The 13,670-nt window shown below is 43.6% G+C and overlaps 1 protein-coding gene across 1 annotated transcript in view; it reads left to right on the forward strand.

The window, feature by feature from the left end:
• LNPEP (leucyl and cystinyl aminopeptidase) overlaps positions 1 to 13,670 on the forward strand; it is a 121,686-nt gene that overhangs the window by 93,623 nt on the left and 14,393 nt on the right. The window contains exons 12-13 of the mRNA XM_069752086.1: positions 8,593 to 8,776; positions 12,108 to 12,264. Of these exons, the coding sequence (XP_069608187.1) occupies positions 8,593 to 8,776; positions 12,108 to 12,264 (341 nt within the window). The remainder of the gene's footprint in view (positions 1 to 8,592; positions 8,777 to 12,107; positions 12,265 to 13,670) is intronic.

Raw genomic sequence — 13,670 nt, forward strand, 5'->3', positions numbered from 1 at the left:
GCAGGTGAGGGGGCCGGCGGCTGTCTAATAATACTCACCTACTGCTGGCGTGGTCCCTGCAGTCCCTGCTTCTTCCAGCGCCAGGAGTAGGTAAGTATACGGGGAGGGGAGCGCTGCGCGATATTTACCTGCTCCTCGTTCCAGTGCGGCTCCGTCTCCAGCGTCCTCTGGCTATGCCGCTCAGGTTAGAGGGCGCGGTGACGGTCACTGGTCCCTCACTGACCAGCCCCCTATTTTACATAATGCATATTATGTATAGTGAAAAGAAAATCACCTTAGGCAGCCACCGGCTCTGCAGCATGATCGCATGTATAATATGCATTTAATTCTTTAATTTGCTTGTATAAATAGATTTTTTTTAAATGAATTTATCTCAAAAAGTCGCTGGTTGTGCCTGCACAATAGCAGAAATCGGCGATTCAGTATGTAAAATAGGGGCAGGTCAGTGAGGGATCAGTGACCTGTCAAAGCCATACTGGTGAATACCTAATCAGAGCACCACATGAAGACCCCCACAGGCCGCCCAGGATCACGAGCATATCATCTACTCAAAACTGAAAATAGTGATTAAACAACAACCACAAGACGGATTTCATCAACCAAGGTATCATTGTAATCAGTATAATGGCGCTAACCTGACACTGTATGTAGGTTACTGTGCACAGTCCTGCTGACAGGTTCCCTTTAAGAACTGCAATAGACGCCTACCTATTATGGCTAGTAGGAGAGTGGACGTGCCTTCATAAAGCATGGTATGGAAACAAATTTACTTTTCAGTCTGAGTTCATGTCTGTAACCAGAAAAAGTGAATTCTTCAAAATATTACTTTTACCTAAAGCAAATGAACCATTGTGCTGAGATGAAAATATTTCAGTGTATCATATTCAGTAAGGAAAGGTTTCACCGATCTTCAGCATGCCCCTCAACAGTGTCGGGAGGGTCTGTTGTGACTAGCCCAGTGTAGCACTTACCTTGCTCCCATACAAGTTGACTTCATTCATTCACTACCACATGCTCATTCTGTGGCAGATCTGGTACAGTAGTATGTAAAAGTTTGCGCACCCCTAGTCAAAATTAATGTTATACAGTTAAACAAGTGGAAGAGGAAATGATCTCTAAAAGGCCTAAAGTTAAAGATGACACTTTTCCTTTTGTATTTTAGCCAAATAATAATTTTGTACTTTTTACATTTTAAAAATTACAAAAATGAAAATGGGCCTATGCAAATGTGTGTGCACCCTTGGAGATTTGTGTGCTTAGATAACTTTGACCAAGGTTTCAGACCTTAATTAGCCTGTTGGGATTATGGCTTGTTCACTATTATCGATGGAAAGGCCTGGTGATGCAAATTTCCCAGCTTTATGGAAACACAGTGAGTTTTTTGAGGTGGACAAATCTGATGAGTTTTTCAAGTGGAAATCCCTTCTGGAGATCCTCCTTTCTTACGCCTCCTTCACACGTCCTGATATTTTTGGTACTGGAAAAAACAGTACCGGCGTTTTCCGTGTGTACTTGTATATCATCAGTGTGCTGTCCGTGTGCACCATCAGGGTGACACTTACTGTAATGGAACGCAGAATAAAAATGACAGATGTGTAGCTGTTCGATGTGCAAAGAGATCGATAGATATGGAGTAGGTAAATGGCTAGAAAGAGATCTGTGAGATATCAGTGCCTTGTGTGTGTAGTTTACTGTACTTGTGTTAAGCTAATAATTGAATGAAAAAAAAAATTGTGGGGTCCCAGCTATTTTTGATAACCAGCCAATGGTTTATTTGAATAAACACGCCATCATACTTTTGCTGGTTCAGCAATTTATTGGGGGAAAAAACCCTAAAAAACCCATGGAGGTCCGCCGTATTCTTGAAATAGAAGCATATAAAAAGAGAGAAAAAAACTCAAGAGACTGTCCCCAGTTCACTAAATTATTATAAAAAAAAATGTTCTCCCGTGGCTTCGACGTAGTCCATCATTCCCTAATCCTGCTATTCAGTCGCCGGGTACTGACGACAACTCTCATCAGCGTCACTGTCTCAGCGAGACCAGTGTTTTTTTTTTCCATTTATTTCTTAACTTAATCCAAGTATAGTAAACTACACATAATAATAATCTTTATTTTTATATAGCGCTAACCTATTCCGCAGCGCTTTACAGTTTTGCATCACTGTCCCTGATGGGACTCACAATCTAGATTCCCTATCAGTATGTCTTTGGAACGTGGGAGGAAAGCGGAGAACCCGGAGGAAACCCACGCAAACATGGGGAGAATATACAATCTCCTTGCAGATGTTGTCCAAGGTGGGATTAGAACCCAGGACTCCAGCAGTGCAAGGTTGCAGTGCTAACCACTGAGCCACCGTGCAAATCACTAAGTATATATCCCACGGATATCTATCTAGCTATTTATCTACACCCTATCTGTCTTCCCTACATCTGTCCATCTGTCCATTCATCTAGCTTTACACATCTTTAACACCTAAACATCTGTGATTTCTATTCTGCATTCTGTCCCGGTACGTGTCACACTTTATTTCATCCATGTGCGGGACGTATTGACATCCGTGCTGCCAGTTAAAAACGGACCTGTCCACGTGTGTCACACGGACATCCAGCCATGTGCGCAGCCCCATAGATGGGTATGCCGGTGTAAGTGTGAGAACTGTCACCACACGTACCAGAAACACTGATGTGTGAAGGAGTTTTTCTATTCCTGAAGAAGGATCCACTTCAAAGAAATGTCACGCTCAAAAAATTACTTAGATGAACAGAAAAGTGGATTTCCCATAGAAATGAATATACCGTATTTTCTAGTGTATAAGACGACTGGGCGTATAAGACGACCCCCAACTTTTCCATATAAAATATGGAGTTTGGGATATACTTGCCGTATAAGACGGACGGGGGTCATCTTATACGCCCAGTCATCTTATATGGCGAGTGTGGTGTGGATTGTTCCCAGGGTCTGGAGGAGAAGAGACTCTCCTTCAGGCCCTGGGATCCATATTCTTGTAAAAGAAAGAAAAATAAAAAATATGGGATATTCTTACCCTCCGACGGCCCGCGGCTCTCAGCGGTGCAAGCGGCGGCCTCCGTTCCTAAGGATGCATTGAGCGAAGGACCTTCGATGACGTCATGGTCACGCGACCGGTCATGCAACGTCATCCAAGGTCCTTCGCTCAATGCATCCTTAGGAACGGAGGCCGCCGCTTGCACCACTGAGAGCCACGGGCAGTCGGAGGGTAAGTATATCCCATATTAATTATTTTTATTCTTTTTTTTTTTTTTTTTACATGAATATGGATCCCAGGGCCTGAAGGAGAGTCTCTTCTCCTCCAGATCCTGGGAATCATACAGGACCGCTCCCTGCACACGCTATACCCGGTGTATAAGACGACCTTTTGAGATGATTTTCATGGGTTAAAAAGTCGTCTTATACGCCGGAAAATATGGTAAATAATTTTCCCAGCGTTTTTGATTTTTTTTTTTTTTTTTTTTTAACACAAAGGGGGAGGATTTTGGATTCACTCTTTAACCCCTTCCCGACCTGTGACACCGTATGCGTCATGAAAGTCGGTGCCAATCCGACCTGTGACGCATATGCTGTGTCACAGAAAGATCGCGTCCCTGCAGATCGGGTGAAAGGGTTAACTCCCATTTCACCCGATCTGCAGGGACAGGGGGAGTGGTAGTTTAGCCCAGGGGGGGGTGGCTTCACCCCCCCGTGGCTACGATCGCTGTTGATTGGTTGTTGAAAGTGAAACTGCCAATCAGAGCGATTTGTAATATTTCACCTAAAAAACTGGTGAAATATTACAATCCAGCCATGGCCGATGCTGCAATATCATCGGCCATGGCTGGAAACACTTATGTGCCCCCACCCCACCCCACCGATCGCCCCCCCAGCCCCCCGATCTGTGGTCCGCTCCCCTCCGTCCTGTGCTACGCTCCCCCGTCCTCCTGTCCGCTCCCCCCGTGCTCCAATCACACCCCCCGTGCTCCAATCAAACCCCCCGTGCTCCAATCAAACCCCCCCGCACTCCGATCCCCCCCCCGCACAGCGATCCCCCCGTGCTCCGATCCACCCCCCCCCCCGCACAGCGATCCCCCACCCCGTGCTCCAATCCCCCACCCCGTGTTCCGATCCACCCCCCCGTGCTCCAATCCACCCCCCCGTGTTCCGATCCACCCCCCCATGCTCCGACACCCCCCCGTGCCCTGATCTCCCCCCCTTATACTTACCTAGCCTCCCGGGGTCCGTCCGTCTTCTTTGCTGGGCGCCGCCATCTTCCAAAATGGCGGGCGCATGTGCAGTGCGCCCGCCGAATCTGCCGGCCGGCAGATTCGTTCCAAAGTGAGTTTTGATCACTGAGATAGGTTATATCTCAGTGATCAAAATAAAAAAAATAGTAAATGACCCCCCCCCCCCCCCCCTTTGTCACCCCCTTAGGTAGGGACAATAAAAAAAATAAAGAATTTTTTTTTTTTGTTCCACTAATGTTGGGGTAAGAACTAGGGGTAGGGTTAGGGTTAGGGTTAGGAATGTGCACATGTATTCTGGTCCTCTGCGGATTTTTCCGCAGAGGATTTGATAAATCCGCAGTGCTAAACCGCGGTGGATTTATCGCAGATTTACCGCGGTTTTTCTGCGCATTTCACTGCGGTTTTACAACTGCGATCTTCTATTGGAGCAGTTGTAAAACCGCTGCGGAATCCGCAGAAAGAAGTGACATGCTGCGGAATATAAACCGCTGCGTTTCCGCGCAGTTTTTCCGCAGCATGTGTACAGCGATTTTTGTTTCCCATATGTTTACCGCAGCGTTTTCCGCAGCGTGTGCACATACCTTTAGAATTAGGCTATGTGCACACGGTGCGGATTTGGCTGCGGATTCGCAGCAGTGTTCCATCAGGTTTACAGTACCATGTAAACATATGGAAACCAAATCCGCTGTGCCCATGGTGCGGAAAATACCGCGCGGAAACGCTTCGTTGTATTTTCCGCAGCATGTCAATTCTTTGTGCGGATTCCGCAGCGTTTTACACCTGTTCCTCAATAGGAATCCGCAGGTGAAATCCGCACAAAAAACACTGGAAATCCGCGGAAAATCCGCAGGTAAAACGCAGTGCCTTTTACCCGCGGATTTTTCAAAAATGATGCTGAAAAATCTCACACGAATCCGCAACGTGGGCACATAGCCTTAGGGTTAGGGTTGGAATTAGGGTTGTGGTTAGGGTTGTGATTAGGGTTATGGCTACAGTTGGGATTAGAGTTAGGGGTGTGTTGGGGTTAGTGTTGGAGGTAGAATTGAGGGGTTACCACTGTTTAGGCACATCAGGGGTCTCCAAACGCAACATGGCGCCACCATTGATTCCAGCCAATCTCGTATTCAAAAAGTCAAATGGTGCTCCCTCAATTCCGAGCCCTGACGTGTGCCCAAACAGTGGTTTACCCCCACATATGGGGTACCAGCATACTCAGGATAAGCTGCGCAACAATTACTGGGGTCCAATTTCTCCTGTTACCCTTGTGAAAATAAAAAAAATGCTTGCTAAAACATCATTTTTGTGGAAAGAAAAATGATTTTTTATTTTCACGGCTCTGCGTTGTAAACGTCTGTGAAGCACTTGGGGGTTCAAAGTGCTCACCACATATCTAGATAAGTTCCTTGGGGGGTCTAGTTTCTAAAATGGGGTCACTTGTGGGGGGTTTCTACTGTTTAGGCTCACCAGGGGCTTTGCAAACGCAACGTGACGCCCGCAGACCATTCCATCAAAGTCTGCATTTCAAAAGTCACTACTTCCCTTCTGAGCCCCGACGTGTGCCCAAACAGTGGTTTACCCCCACACATGGGGTATCAGCGTACTCAGGAGAAACTGGACAACAACTTTTGGGGTCCAATTTCTCCTGTAACCCTTGGGAAAATAAAAAATTCTGGGCTAAATAATTATTTTTGAGGAAAGAAAACGTATTTATTATTTTCACGGCTCTGCATTATAAACTTCTATGAAGCAATTGGGGGTTCAAAGTGCTCACCACACATCTAGATAAGTTCCTTTCGGGGTCTAGTTTCCAAAATGGGGTCACTTGTGGGGGGTTTCTACTGTTTAGCCACATCAGGGGCTCTGCAAACGCATTGTGACGCCCGCAGAGCATTCCATCAAAGTCTGCATTTCAAAACGTCACTAAACAGTAGTTTACCCCCACATATGGGGTATCACCGTACTCAGGAGAAACTGGACAACAAATATTGGGGTCAAATTTCTCCTGTTACCCTTGGGAAAATAAAAAATTGCAGGCTAAAAGATCATTTTTGAGAAAATAATTTTTTTATTTTTATTTTCATGACTCTGCGGTATAAACTTCTGTGAAGCACTTGGGGGTTCAAAGTCCTCACCACACATCTAGATTAGTTCCTTTGGTGGACTAGTTTCCAAAATGGGGTCATTTCTGGGGGATCTCTAATATTTAGGCACACAGGGGCTCTCCAAACGTGACATGGTGTCCGCTAATGATTGGAGCTACTTTTCCATTTAAAAAGCCAAATGGCTTGCCTTCCCTTCCGAGCCCTGCCATGCTCCCAAACAGTGGTTTACCCCCACATATGGGGTATCGGCGTACTCAGGACAAACTGGACAACAACATTTGGGGTCCAATTTCTCCTATTACCCTTGGCAAAATAGGAAATTCCAGGCTAAAAAATCATTTTTGAGGAATGAAAAATTATTTTTTATTTTCATGGCTCTGCGTTATACACTTCTGTGAAGCACCTGGGGGTTTAAAGTGCTCAATATTCATCTAGATAAGTTCCTTGGGGGGTCTAGTTTCCAAAATGGGGTCACTTGTGGGGGAGCTCCAATGTTTAAGCACACAGGGGCTCTCCAAACGCGACATGGTGTCCGCTAACAATTGGAGCTAATTTTCCATTCAAAAAGTCAAATGGCGCGCCTTCCCTTCCGAGCCCTGCCGAGTGCCCAAACAGTGGTTTACCCCCACATATGAGGTATCGGCATACTCGGGAGAAATTGCCCAACAAATTTTATGATCCATTTTATCCTATTGCCCATGTGAAAATGAAAAAATTAAGGCGAAAAGAATTTTTTTGTGAAAAAAAAAAAGTACTTTTTCATTTTTACAGATCAATTTGTGAAGCACCTGAGGGTTTAAAGTGCTCACTAGGCATCTAAATAAGTTCCTTGGGGGGTCTAGTTTACAAAATGGGGTCAATTGTGGGGGAGCGCCAATGTTTAGGCACACAGGAGCTCTCCAAACGCGACATGGTGTCCGCTAACGATGGAGATAATTTTTCATTCAAAAAGTCAAATGGCGCTCCTTCCCTTCCGAGCCTTACCATGTGCCCAAACAGTGGTTTACCCCCACATATGAGGTATCAGTGTACTCAGGAGAAATTGCCCAACGAATTTTAGGATACATTTTATCCTGTTGCCCATGTGAAAATGAAAAAATTGAGGCTAAAAGAATTTTTTTGTGAAAAAAAAAAATACTTTTTCATTTTTACGGTTCAATTTGTGAAGCACCTGGGGGTTCAAAGTGCTCACTATGCATCTAGATAAGTTCCTTGGGGCGTCTAGTTTCCAAAATGGGGTCACTTGTGGGGGAGCTCCAATTTTTAGGCACACGGGGGCTCTCCAAACGTGACATGGTGTCCGCTAAAGAGTGGAGCCAATTTTTGATTCAAAAAGTCAAATGGCGCTCCTTCCCTTCCAAGCCCTGCCGTGCGCCCAAACAGTGGTTTACCCCCACATATGAGGTATCCGCATACTCAGGATAAATTGGACAACAACTTTCATGGTTCAGTTTCTCCTTTTACTATTGGGAAAATAAAAAAATTGTTGCTAAAAGATAATTTTTGTGACTAAAAAGTTAAATGTTCATTTTTTCCTTCCATGTTGCTTCTACTGCTGTGAAGCACCTGAAGGGTTAATAAACTTCTTGAATGTGGTTTTGAGTACCTTGAGGGGTGCAGTTTTTAGAATGGTGATACTTTTGGGTATTTTCAGCCATATAGACCCCTCAAACTGACTTCAAATGTGAGGTGGTCCCTAAAAAAAATGGTTTTGTAAATTTCGTTGTAAAAATGAGAAATCGCTGGTCAAATTTTAACCCTTATAACTTCCTAGTAAAAAAAAATTTTGTTTCCAAAATTGTGCTGATGTAAAGTAAACATGTGGGAAATGTTATTTATTAACTATTTTGTGTCACATAACTCTCTGGTTTAACAGAATAAAAATTCAAAATGTGAAAATTGCGAAATTTTCAAAATTTTTGCCAAATTTCCGTTTTTATCACAAATAAACGCAGAATTTATTGACCTAAATTTACCACTAACATGAAGCCCAATATGTCACGAAAAAACAATCTCAGAACCGCTAGGATCCGTTGAAGCGTTCCTGAGTTATTACCTCATAAAGGGACACTGGTCAGAATTGCAAGAAACGGCAAGGTCTTTAAGGTCAAAATAGGCTGGGTCATGAAGGAGTTAAAAAAGCAAACAAACTCTGTGTGAACAGTGTCATAGTACAATATGTCATCCTAAGGAAACATGTGGTTTAGGATAATGTTCTGTTTTCTCTTTAGACACAATAGTTTTGCCAAGCGAGCCGGCCTGGCTGAAGTTTAATGTGAAGATGACTGGCTACTACATAGTGGATTACGGTCCAGAAGGTTGGGACGTGCTCATTACGCAGCTCCGGAGCAATCACACGGTCTTTACTGCTAGTGATCGAGCCAACCTGATCCATGATATATTCAGTCTTTCAGGGTAAATTACTGATTTTTTCTTTTGGCTTCTTTACTTTGTCAGGAAGGCAGAGGCAGCTTTTAATATAGTGAGCGTGTAGCTTTTCTTTAAAGCCATGATAAGCGCTGATTTGTTGTCTGTGTGTTGATGTATTTTCGGCTCTCTGCCTGCGCTGTGTTTTATTGGAATGCTGTTTGTTTTTCATGCTGGACAGGAAATATTCCCTGACCTCAGAATTGCTCTGGATGTTTCGGCATGTGGCTGATTTATTGACATTGCTAAGTGAACAAATCTCGGCATCTTGTGGTTTCTACTATGTACACATTTCGAGTAACCCAAATTCTGATTCGCATCACTTGTTCCTTTTTGGATAAATACCTGCTCAGCCGCAATTTTAGGGGAACAATGTAGATATTGTACCAATGTTATACATTCGCGGATGTTGGATGTTACCAAAAGCAACTAGGAAAGTGCAGAATAGAGAAGAAAGATTAAAAGAAACCAATTCTTTTTGGGTTTTGCTCTTTATGTCGGTAACCGGAGTTTAGTGGAGACTGACCCTTACTGAACCAAATTTGTTTTAGGTTTAGTTATCTCTAAACTTGATCAATATCATTTTAATGACTTGCCAAGCGTGGTAGAGAAACGTTTGTCAACACGTAGACTGTTGGATTGTAGACACTCGATGATTAAAGTTGCGAGTAGATTTCTGCCCATAACGAGGGCAAATCTACAGTCTGATAAGTCAATCTGTGATAGTTTAAAGACCCTCTCACATGGGCCCATGGAATCTAAACTTACAAGGACTAAAGGGGTTGTCCACAGGCTGGATATTGGTGACCTCTCCAACCGATCACCTTTTAGGAACGACTACTGTATAATTGTTGTTAGTGGGTAAAGCACCTCAATTCCTACGCTTACTTTTTGCTATAATATGTCTATATGGTCACAAACAATAAAGAAAATAATATATAATATGCTGAGTGAAAGGAAAGTCTGAGAGTCACAACAGTGTGGTCAGAAAAAAAATTAAAATGTGTAAATAATGTGAATTAAAGGGAACCTGTCACCCCCAAAATTGAAGATGAGCTAAGCCCACCAGCATCAGGGGCTTATCTACAGCATTCTGTAATGCTGTAGATAAGCCCCCAATGTATCCTGAAAGGTAAGAAAAAGAGGTTAGATTATACTCGCCTGGGTGGGCAGACCGATCCGATGGGCGTCGCGGTCCGGCGCCTGCCATCTTCATGAGATGACGTCCTCTTTTTGTCTTCCTGCCATGGCTCCGGTGCAGGAGTTGAGGGCAGAGCAAAGTACTGCAGTGCCCGGGAGCTGGGCCTCTCTGACCCTTCCGGTGCCTGCGCACTGCAGTACTTTGCTCTGCCCTCAACAGGGCAGACAAAGTACACATGCGCCGGAGCCGCAGCGTGAAGACCAGAAGAGGATGTCATCGTAAGAAGATAGGAGGCCCCAGACTGGACCGCGACACCTATCGGACCCGGACCGCAGTGGGACCGCCCCTGGGTGAGTATAATCTAACCTCTTTTTCTCCTCTTTCAGGATACATCGTGGGCTTATCTACAGCATTACAGAATGCATTACAGAATGCTGTAGATAAGCCCCTGATGCTGGCAGGCTCAGCTGATCTTCGATTTTCAGGGTGACAGGTTCCCTTTCACATCGTGTGCGGAGATATGTGTGTGTATATATTGGTGCAAACATATCACAGAAGGAATCGGTTTCATGCCCAGAAAACATTAATACATAGATAATACCTGTTACAGAATGAGTTGTGAAAAAATGAGAATAATCCTCAATTAAGCAAATTAAAACGCAAACTACAAGATGCAAGGTTAATTACTTGTGATTAGCAAGTGTTCTCGGATAGCGTGTTATCCGAGCATTCTCTGTGCTAACAGAGGGTCTTCGGCGTGCTCGAATAATATGTTCGAGTCCCCGCGGCTGCATGTCTCGTGCCTGGTTGTTAGGCAGTCCCTGCATGTGTTGAGGCTGCTGAAGCGCTGCAAGACATGCAGCCGCGGGGACTCGAACATATTATTCGAGCACGCCAAGACTCTTTGTTAGAACCCGAGCATGATAACACCTTATCCGAGCATGTTCGCTCATTACTATTACATAAAAGTATCAGAGAGCAATAGAATTACAGTTTCCCATCCGGCTTTACCATTTTTAAAGGGGTTGACTGGGGATTATAAGTTTTCATCTATTCAGAGGATAGGTGATCAACAAGTTATCGCTGGGGTTCCATGTCTGAGATCCTCACCGATCAGCAGAACTTTTATTCCCCTTAGAGAGCGGCGGTGTGCATGCTCGACCAATGCTCCATTAATTCCCTGTGGGGCTGCCAAGTGCTGCACTCAGTTTTTTTTCTCACTCACAGCCCCGTGGTGAATGAATGCAGCGGCAGTTGAGTAACCGATCTGCCGTTTCATTTAAGGATAACCGTTCCCAATTCTGCCGATAGGTGGTGACTTATTTCCAGTGACCATCTCCTTTAGTGAAATACAGCTCTATTACTTGAGAATTTTGTACTATTTACTTAGAATGATTACACATTTTCAGTATTCCTGAAGGGAAATTAAGATCCAGCACTTTGCACGTGATTGCTGCAATGATTTGCTGCTTACATTACATGCGACTTATATTATATTATTATATTATTACAAATTTTAAAAAACTGACGTCACATCTAAACTTAAACTACGGTAAGTGTGAACAGGTGCTAACCTAGAGTCACCAACTCGTATACACTCAAACAAAAAAGGCTGCACTCTGTAGCGCCATAGCATGCAAATATGAAATATGAAAATTGAATTGTGTTATTGCACTAGAAATATGACAAATTGAGAAAGCTTAGCGCATAGATTGGCCAATTCATGTGTACCTGGTCGCCACGTTAAGGCGTTTCTCATTACCTGGACCTATCAATGCCAATTCTCTCTTAGAATAAAGTCTTCATTTGTATGGGAACCTAATAGGAGTCCTCTCTTAGACTGAAATCTATATCTCTGTGGAGGGGTAATGGACCTGTTGCGATTAAAACACCTGTGGCTAAGAGGTGGAGGAGTGCTCAGTCAGAAGGCTAATGAATACAAATTTCAAAAAACTGACCATCACATCCAAACATAAACTAAGTGTGAACAGGTGCTAACCTAGAGTCACCAACTACATGCTTTGGAGCCACAGAGTGCTGCCTTTTTTTGTGTGAGAGTATATTATGTTACAGTTCTGATTATATTTGTATTATGGGGTCATTTTGTGCTATTGATTACTACGAATGTGTATGTCCTTCCACTGGACAACTTACTGTATTGTTGCTTTGTTTTACCAGTGTTGGAAAGGTCTCGCTGTCAAAGGCCTTTGACCTTCTGACCTATATTGAAAATGAAGTGGACACTGCCCCCATCAGACAGGCGCTGCATCAGATCCACAACATTCAGAGTCTCCTAGCTAAACAAGGATTTGATTTTCCAGCGGCACAATTAATGGTATGTGTTTTTTTTTTTTTCTTAAATATTCAAAGTTTACTTTGCCTCTACTTAAAGTTTTAAAATCCTTTATGGGAACCTGTCCAGTCCCAGAAGCTATTAACATGCAGATATATAGGGATCATCTGCAGGTTAATATCATTGCAAAGCTGTCCGGCTGCTTTATTGAAAATGTAGCTACAGGAACAAAATGAACTTCATTCCTCCCGGCAGTTGGCATAGAGGCGCCTGGAGCAGCTATAGTCACCGCTCACTATACCGAGTGGCGGCTCCCAGCATGTCCTGTCACTTTGATTGACAGGTCACTCTGCACATATTTGTGCTGCAGAGTGCACTGTCAATCAAAGTGCCGGGGTTGTGCTGCCACTCAGTATACGGGGACTGTAGTAGCTGCGTGCATGCCTCTTGACAGGAATCGGGGAGCTCTCCAGACAAATGAAGTTCATCTCTCCTGGTAGCCAGCTTGGCAGCATTGTAAAATTGATAGAGTCTCCTCCTCATGCTTAACCCCTTCATGACCTATAACATATAGGTACATCATAGGTTGTGTATCTCTCTTTGATGCGGGCTCCAGCGCTGAGCCTGCATCTTTTCTGGCACGTGATAGCTGTTTTGATGACCTGAGATGACAGAAGATCGCAACTTCAAGTTGAAAATAAAGTTGATAAAAACTGAAATAATTAACAAAATATAAAAATTCAAATCAACCCCTTTTTGCCACATTCAAATTAAAACCAGAAAAAACAAAAAAATACACATTTGATATTGTTGCGTTCAGAAACGTGTAGTCTATCGAAATATGAAAAGAATTAATCCAATTGGTAAACGGCATAACGAAAAAAAAATAAAAAACACCAGAATTACCTTTTTTTTTTTTTTGGCTACGGCAACATTGCAATAACAGGCAATCAAAGCATCATATCTACCCCAAAATGGTATCAATAAAAATATCAGCTCGGCATGCAAAAAATAAGCGCTCAGCTAGCCCCAGATTCCGAACAATGAAGACGCTATGGGCCTCAGAAGATGGCGCCATTTTTTTTTTCAACCTTTGGATTTTTTTCACCACATAAATAAAAAAGAACCAAGACATGTTTGGTATCTGCAAACTCGGAATGACCTGGAGAATCATAATGGCAGGTCTCTTTTTACCACATCGTGAACATGGTAAAAAAAAAAAAATCAAATTATTTCTGTAGTAGACCCTGGCAAGCAATGTGTAATTTCCCTTCAGCATCCTTGCAGGATAAATTGAGCATTCCACGGTGGCTAATATTGGTGGGCTGACTTTGAAGGGTCCTCGTCGCTTCTCAAACCACGGTGAAAGCCCTGGATCTCACCGGAAAGACTAAGATGATGTCCGTCTCACCATGTGTAGTGGACATTTGTGCTTACGTTAACAATCT

Source organism: Ranitomeya imitator, chromosome 1 (assembly GCF_032444005.1).
Source record: "Ranitomeya imitator isolate aRanImi1 chromosome 1, aRanImi1.pri, whole genome shotgun sequence".
NCBI classification, from domain to species: domain Eukaryota; kingdom Metazoa; phylum Chordata; class Amphibia; order Anura; family Dendrobatidae; genus Ranitomeya; species Ranitomeya imitator.